The 8,754-nt window shown below is 43.0% G+C and overlaps 1 protein-coding gene across 1 annotated transcript; it reads right to left on the reverse strand.

The window, feature by feature from the left end:
• Nucleotides 1–541: 541 nt before the first annotated feature.
• Nucleotides 542–7,289, reverse strand: hacd1 (3-hydroxyacyl-CoA dehydratase 1). The gene is made up of 7 exons (XM_053859845.1): nucleotides 7,151–7,289; nucleotides 6,356–6,473; nucleotides 6,095–6,113; nucleotides 5,173–5,261; nucleotides 3,878–3,999; nucleotides 2,608–2,786; nucleotides 542–2,234 (listed from the first exon to the last, which is right to left on the reverse strand). The coding sequence occupies exons 1-7, from the start codon at nucleotides 7,267–7,269 to the stop codon at nucleotides 2,152–2,154; spliced, it is 729 nt and encodes a 242-aa protein (XP_053715820.1). The 5' UTR covers nucleotides 7,270–7,289; the 3' UTR covers nucleotides 542–2,151.
• Nucleotides 7,290–8,754: the final 1,465 nt, after the last annotated feature.

The raw sequence follows: 8,754 nt of genomic DNA on the forward strand, positions 1-8,754 counted from the left end.
ACTTAAAAAGTAGAACCGCTGTTCCTCCACTAAGAAAACAGCCCAGGTTATATATGGCTGGGGCACCTTTCTAGGATGCCTGGGGAGGCGCTATGAACATGACCAACAGAAGAGCTGGAAGAGGTTTCTGGGACACGACAGTCTGGGCCTCTTGACTTCAGCTGCTGCCCCTGCAACCCAACTGAACTCAACTTTACTAAGCTGAGGCTTAGTAAAAAAATGAAATAAAGTAGAACGGATCAATTTGAGTATCCACCATGTGTTTCTATGTTAAGGCTTGAAGAAAAATCTGTCGCACTACGTCATTTTTAGCGGCCAGGGAAAACTTGGAACACAATCCAACCCAAATTTAGAACTCCCACAGGGTCCATCACTACATCTACTTGCAGCCATGAGAGTGCGTCAGTGCGTCACATGAACAGGCAGTGTCGCTGTGACTCTTTCTTCTAACAAGAGACATATGGAAAGGTGAGTGTTACCAGCTGCACTATACTCTGTCTATCACTGACTGATGCTGAATATATATGGTCTTCTCCACTAGATAATAATAATGATTGTCCTCAGCTAAATGTCACCAACTCAATGTCTTTGTTTCAAAATTGGCCTTTATTGTTTTTTCCACAGCTTGAAAATGTGTTCAGTCAACATGACCTTTCACCCTTTCACATTCTTTTGTCCTACTTTTGGATTCAACTCCCCTCACAGTCATGCCAGCAGCTCAACACAGATCACATATGATCGCACAATAGCACCATAGTTAAATAAGGGAGTTCATGAGGCATCAACCAATTTCTTGCATGTGTTCAAGAACAAACGGTAACTAATGAAGGCAACGTAAACATTAAGAGTAGCATAAGACAAAGCAGAGGGCGGTAAGTTGAGCGGCGCTGCGATTATTTACCAAGGACAATTTTCCTATCAGTTACCTCTTTCTCTTATACACAGAAGTAGGTGTGTAGTGTGGCAAACACATGAAACCACTTTCAACTAAGAATATAACAGACTTGTCTTTTTTTGTTTTCTGCAGCCACACAACATTTTAAGATGTTTTCATTTCTTTCCTGAAGTGTCAGCCTCAGTGAAGGTAATTTAGAAAGATACAAAAGCAGAATTAACAGGTTCACCAAATGTAAATTGGTAAACCTAAACAAAACTGACAACAGGAAACAATACCAAAATTGCTGAAGAGTTTCCACAGAAATGCTTGAAATTATTTGAATTATTTAATTCCCGAATGTGTAAATCATCCTCAAGTTTCACGGCTTGTTTGTTGTCCATTTCATGAGATCCGGATACATGATGGAGACAACTCAATCATCTAAACAGTCTCACTTTCAGTGGTTAAGAAGTAGGAGCTCCACTTTAAGTCTGCTGACTGTGTGCTCTGTCTGTAAAACATCAGCCGTGTCCTGATGCAGGCGTAGGCCGAGTCTTCTGACTCAGTTCTAACCACTCTGAGGATTGAGAGCGTAGTTAGATGTGACACTCACGTCCTATTGTGCCCTCACTCGTGAACATAATCCTGAGAGATGACAACTTCCACGGTGGTCTCAGCAGTGTCTGGTAGAGTCTACTTAACCTGACCTTCTCTTTTCAGTTTTATAAGCAGGTTGTACAACGACATGTATCTCTGTCAAGACCAACTAGTGATGACGTGTCTGAATTTATTGATCTCACAAACACAGATTAAGTCATAAACAATTACCAAGACGTACGAAGACAAAGTGTATACACATTCAGAGTGTACCGAGGAGTACTTCATTCATTGAAATTACGAGTCAGATACACATGAGGGGGATTAGTGACAGGTGAACTAATCCATGTGTGGATGGATTAACTCATCAGGTGAAACATCATTCACATGTTGGAAGACCAAATTACACATTGCAGCATCCTGTCTGTAAAACCATTGTTGCAATAAAAGCAATCCTGAAACAAGCTAAGAGACGTGTCAAAAACCTTTCAACTTCGTCCGTGAGCACGTGGTTGATCGTGACTCCTCCAGCAATTCAGCATGCGCCGGAGGTCTTGACTTCCTGCTGAGATTGTAAACATGTTGTCCTGACACCCGGTTCTTCCAGGGTTTACCGTCCCGGCCGATGATGGAGAGAACACGAAGGAAGCAGGGCCGGAGGGAGGGGTCAGCGGGTCTTAATCATCCTTTTCTACAATGACTTCTCCGTGGAGAACCCGTCGCCTCTGTCGCAGCATGTGGAAGAAGAGCTGAGGAAACACTGCACAGTGAAGACAGAAGGCAGTGATTAATGTGTAAGAAAATATCTACGGTTCGATTTCTTTAAACACGTAAAAGTTTTGAAGTACACTACACTAATGACAAAATAGAAATAAGCAACATGTGTTTTACTAAGCAGGAGACTGACATGCACCACATGAAGACATAGAGGGTAGTGACATCTAGTGGTACTTTTCATACATCACAGCAGTCACGGTGGCAATAGGTGCAGTCCATTTTGGATACATCTTCTGCTTTACTTAAAAAGTCAACAGAATACTTTCGTATAGAATGCTGACCCATTGGGATCGACTAACACGTCCTCGTGAACACAGCAAGCTTCAAAAGTGGACGAGTGAGGGCCTGGAGCTTACATGGGATGTAGGACAGCATGATGATGATGAGACAGTAGTAGTAGTCGAAGGACACGTTGTACTTGTTGGGGAGCCTCATGGAGTACATTCCGGTTCTACGTACGAACGGCAGAGCAGCATAAATGGTCAGCAGCTCCCCGATGACGCCCAGAGGATACAGGACGATGAAGAAGTTGTATCTAAGAAAAAGAATCAGGAGGGTCAGTCTAGCACAGGGAGGAGTGTAGCCCGTCTCTGTTCTCACACTCATGCATTACCTGCATTGTTAAAAATGAAAGTGTGTATTCGCTCCTCAAAGCTCTACATGAAACCGTGCAGTTATTACGTGACAATTACCAGGTCATGTCAGAGGGGCAGTCGTAAAACGCAGAAGGGGCTCAGTAAAAAATAACAGCCCAACAGGATCAACGTTGGGAACTTTTCGCAGGTTTGTCAACTCCAATATAAGCCTTTGTTTCTACTTCCACCTTCATCGCATGAGGAACCATTCCATCATAATGCCAGCAAAATCAATTGATGACTACAAGATAGATCCACCCTTGGTGGAGTTGGACCACACACTCACCCAGCTGTGACTCAGCATTGCTATGACCCAGGAAATACTTGAAGGAGTGGATGTGAAAGAAAAGTTGGTGAAACATTCCAGGACCAAAACAGATGCTCTTAAAAACAGAAGCAGCTGAACATGAGACCCTCTCTGGGGGCCAAGAGTCCCCTCCACACTTGAAGATGTTGGAGAGTGGGGGCTGGGAGCGCCGGGGTTCAGACTAAACCCACATCACAGAAGAAGACATGCTGCAGAGCGGTCAGTGAGCCAGTGAGGCCTGGTGGCTGACATTTGCTTTTCTTTGGCTGTGAGGGTTGTGTGTTGGATGGCTGCATGGGTGTCCCGCTGAGGGCTCCAGTTACTGTGGCAGAGATGGACTGCAGCGTCACAGGCACCCGTCCCGCTGTAGTGTGCATTACATCACTCACCAATGACAAGCGGCTTGTTTACCTTCACATTTAGCCTCACTAACAGAAAAGCAATTTGACAGCGAGCTCCCTAAAGGGGGCCCACAACATTTGTCTGAAAACTGGTTAAACTTCACACTAGCTTCACCACAGTTTCACCGCAGACAAGGCGAATGAAGTTCTCATTGTTGGACACACACATGCTCACCTGTGTTTGTTAGATGGTCAACAAGTTAGCACTAGGCTTTAGCCATTAGTATCACTGCATCTCATGCCAGACCACATCAGCATGCTCTCACACAGCACCCGTCTCCACCTGGCCCATTTGATGAAGTACGGCAGGTGGTTGAGCAGTTTGAATGTGTAGTAGGAATATCTGGTAATCTCTGTCACCGTCCACACCACCAGGAATAGGATTACACTTTCTTCATTCTGGATCTTCAATCAGGTCACATTGAATGGTGAATACACAGCGGATAGAAACATAAAAAAAAATAAAAACACTCATGAAGACCTCCAATAACAGTGGATAAAGCTGAGACGAATCCTGACCTCTTTCCTTTTATTCTATTATTTTTATTTTTTGACTGATGCACGCTCATGGCTATTAAACTGCAACGTTGATCAATGATGAAGATGATGTTGCTATTCTCAATTTAACACGTACATCCTGGTGAAGAAGATGTACTACTCCGTCACTGTCTGCACACTTGATCTCCTCAAGGCCTTCTTCTGCAACCAGAATCCTGCAGGATGTTCCATGATCAGATACTGGTTTTGAAGTTTTAAAGGAAGCTCAAAGCCTGTTTCTGTTTCAAGACAAAACTGAGTCGTATATGTTTATTGTATAACTGTAAAACGTTTCTTGGCTCCGTCACCAGTACCACAAAGTAGACGGTGGAGGACAAAACAGTGAACGTTTTGTTCGTACGTGACCCCTGAATTTGTTTACAGCTGACAGACAGTTTCTCCTCCTCTTCACATGGCTATCTATTATCAACTTGGATCTCATCATACTCGCTCAGTTTCAGACTAAAAGTGAAAGTAATTGATGCGATTGAAATTGTGATTCATATCGAACTAAATTCTTCTTTGCATGAAATTGTGAATTGAATTACATTTTAATTTACATTAAAATTATTATTACATTATTACATTAATCATTTAATGTGCTGCCAGAACCAACATATAAAAGAAGCCTTCATGTCCCGTCAAAATGTTGACACTTCCTCTTCCTATTTTTTAACTCTAATATTGACACTTGAAGCTAGATGTGGAATAGTGGCCCCAGCTTCATGCACATAATAGAAAAAGTAATTTTTCTAAATTCTAAACTTTTCATAAGCCAGTCGCACCAGGAAGCAGTTATCTAGCGACTGTTGGACTAGTGCCAGTCGATCCCACATTGAGATGAATACTGGGGCGACTCATCACTATGAAGGTGACACTAGCAATATATCACTGACCAGATGCTATAAAGCATGTACTGTCCCGTTTGTATTCAAACATATTCATATGTTCACAAAGTCACCAGCAGCTAAACTGCACCACTGACAGCAGGAAGTAGCCTCAGTTCTGCAACCCTGAACCAGAGTTGAGCCACGCACTCACCTGTCTGATGCTGTTGGTGATGAACCAAACCATAAAAATCCTTGAGCACACTTGAACCCCAGTTACAATCACAGACGTCCTTACGATTCCTGTAAAGGAGCAGAGGAAGCGTTGAGTGCTGGACAATCATTATGACCTCTTAAAAAAAAAAAAAAAAAAAAGCATCCTATTGTCAGGAAGATGTCTCTCCTCTTCTGGAGCCGGTCTTTACTGATGCTTGTCAAATGTTGCTCAACTGAGACTTCCTTTTAAATTCTACCAAGTAATGTCTCATACAAATGTGCATATAGAAGGTTTAAATTTCATTCTGCACTGTCTGCATTAGCATTCGCTGTTAGCAAACGGCTAGCTGCTACTGCCAGCATTTATTTGAGGCTACTGCGTTGATATTTTGTGATGGATGATTTTAATAAAATAGATAGGTTTCCCTTACAGCATCGCCTTGCAACATTAATAAAAGAATAACTTCAATCACTAAATAACAATTTCCGTCTGATACTGCACATCACTTATAGTATACATTGGGTTTTTAAAATGTAAACGTTTAAAGAAACAATCACAGCTTATTTTCTTCTTATGCAAAACATATGTTGAAGTAATCAACATATGTTTACTTCAACATATGTTGAAGTAATCATTTAGCGGTCCTTGTTCCCAGTGAGATAGATAGATATATATCTTCCCCCATTCTTGAAAACCTAAACAAGGACAGAAGACAACTGTGAAGCACGCATGAAGATCTGTTCACGTTTGTGCTGGTTATTCCATTGCATGAAAGTTGGTGTGAACTCTGCATGTGTGACATGTACAACAATTAAGTCACGGTTTATCTTGTTTATTTTGCTGTAGTTGATGTATTTATTTATTTTCTTGTTTTTTTTTTTTTTTTTATAAACCAAGAATCCAATGTGTAAAAACCTACCGATAGCACAGTGTCCCACCTGCAAAACAAGACGGAGAAATGTCAGTGGAACTTAGTTTACCAACCATACAAGATCAGTTACACAGTTTTGATCAGGCAGACAAGCATTATTATTGATTATTATTATGTTGGACAGGCCCCCAGTCCAACACAGGGCAGGAGGCCACATTCACATCAGCAGATTTTGTAGTCTCAATTCTTCTCTTTATGATTTTATCCTGGGGGAGGAAAGTTGCACACATAGAGCAAAAGTAGTCTCACCTCAACCAAAGCAAAGGTTTGAAAGAACTTGAGGGTCCTGGCTATGCTTCTGTACAGACCCTTGTGTGTCCCTTTTTGGATGTAAAAACGCATCATCGCCATTGCCAGAACCAGCCACCTGCAGCAGACAAGACAGGACTTTATTAGTGAACAACTGAGGAGATGATTGATTTGAACATTTTGTGAATAACTTTACTTGGGCAAATACCACCAATTGCTCATATGTGGACCAACAGATGAGCAGAAGAAAATGAATGAATTATGAACTGAATCTGAATGCGGACAATGTATAGAAAGCTGCACGGTTTCAAGGTATGGAACACTTGCAGAGCTGTTATCATGAAGAATGACGAGATATTGGGTGGAGTAAATGATCCGAAGAAGAAGACCAAGAGACAGCAGTTTTTTTGGATAATACTGAGACTCCAAGGATTTTTGCTGGCCAATGATATTATGATATTGTGATTAAAATGTGACCATTGAGCAGATCCCGCTGAGAGCTCCGGAGCTATACTTATCCCCACAACTGCCCCACGCACAGCGGCCTCGACCCCGCACACTCAGCCCTATTTGGACACGCAGCATCGCCACAGTCCGAGTCTAAAAAACTTCATTCATTATAACTGGTTCCGTGGGTCGGAGATGTTCTGAGAGTTCAGGTCCGTGTGACGCTCAGCTGCTATATCGAGCGAGCTGAAGTGGCACTTTCGAGTCGACACGGTCCTAAAAACAGCAACAGTGTGAGGGGGAGCGGCGAACTTGACGCGCGGTTCTGGTTCGAATGGAAGCCCTTACCCGGCCGTCATGGCGATGTTGTAGAAGGTCAGCCATGCGGTGGCGAGGGCGCTTTTCGTTCGCTTCTTGTTGTTGTTTTCCTTCTCCTCCACCGTGCCGTCCTCCTCGCTGGACGCCATGGTGCCGGGGGCAGGGTGGGCAAGTCAGGAAGGGAGCTGACAGCTGGGACCGGTGGGGCGGGGGGGACTGCGGGGTCACACCCCCCCCTCCTCCTCCAGAACCTTAACCCCGCGACAAGAGCGTCGCCTGTCGGTGGCCCCGCGTCGCAGTTCTCTTATGACAACCTCCCACGAAAGAGTCGCTTTGCTCTTCAAGTTTCAAATGCTCTGCGAGCACTTTTGTTACCAAATTATGGAGTGTTTAAAGGAATTTTAAATTGGCTTGTGAATCAAATTTAGCTAAATAAAATTTAGCGCCTACAACTCTGAAACAGGGTTTAAAAAAAAATCCCCTTTCCTAAATGACACCATTAAGTAAAGTTATGGTTCGCTCTTTAACAGCTTTATTTATGTATATTCAGAATATACAAGGTTTGACTCAGGTGCCGTTTGTGGCCATATGCCCCTAAATGTGTGGCATGGCCCCAACAGTCTGAGGAAATTCTAAAAATCCGTGACTGCATATAAAATATAAACGTGAATATCTGGTTAGCTACTTTTTAAACCCGAGGTGGGCAAACCGGTCCTCACAGGGCCGGGCCGGTGCAGGTTTTGGTTCCAACCGTTTAACCAATGAGGCGAAAAGGTGTCTCTATTTTGGTTGAAAGGAAAAACGGCGCACACTGCGGCCCTTTGTGGAGCAGTTTGCTGAGCCCTGTTATAACCAGAAGCCATGTCCATGTGCTGTAAGCTTAGATGTTAACCAGCGTTTTTAATGGTTTTCCTTCAGTTATCTCATCCTGCCATTAGATGGCACTCTGAAAACAGAAACAAACGTGGCAGACGTTTGCCTTGTCCCATTGACTGTATGGAACGCTGGAGAACACACTCAATATTTTTTTTTTTTTGCTTGAACTTCAATAGGAATCAACTGTCAATAAATACGCTACCATCGTTTTGAAATTCTGATCTAATGATTCTTACAATTTTTTTTGGTCTCACTTGGTTTCTTCTCTCCAGTCACACATTAGTGTTTATTGTCCAACGATTTAAGTTGTTTTTATTTGGCTCATGTCAAAACCTAAGTCTGAAGAGCGTGAGGTTCGTTGCCACCGTGCGGGTGTCATCGCAACACGGCTTTACTCAGAGGACAGGTGGAAATGGTGGGTTTCCCCCTACAAACATTGATGGTCACGTTCTTCTCATGCTGGTCTCTCTCAAGAGGCCTTTGTGCATGTGATCCTGTCCATGTTACCTTGCTTCACCTCCTTCATCCGTAGCTGTGATAGAGGCAGAACTCATTTATCATCTCTAAAAGTCTTATGCAAGAAATACATGATAAAGCAAGGTTGCCATTGTTGACGCCTTTGACTCAGACCAGATCAGCTAAAGCAAGGTTTTTTTTACGTAAGCAAATTTTAATAGTGCACAAGGTGATGAATAGAGAGGAACCCTCACCAACCCAAGGGGTAAGGAGCTTCAGATAAGCAGCTGCATGTCCTTTCC

The sequence above is a fragment of the Synchiropus splendidus genome, chromosome 3 (assembly GCF_027744825.2).
Source record: "Synchiropus splendidus isolate RoL2022-P1 chromosome 3, RoL_Sspl_1.0, whole genome shotgun sequence".
Lineage (NCBI taxonomy): Eukaryota > Metazoa > Chordata > Actinopteri > Syngnathiformes > Callionymidae > Synchiropus > Synchiropus splendidus.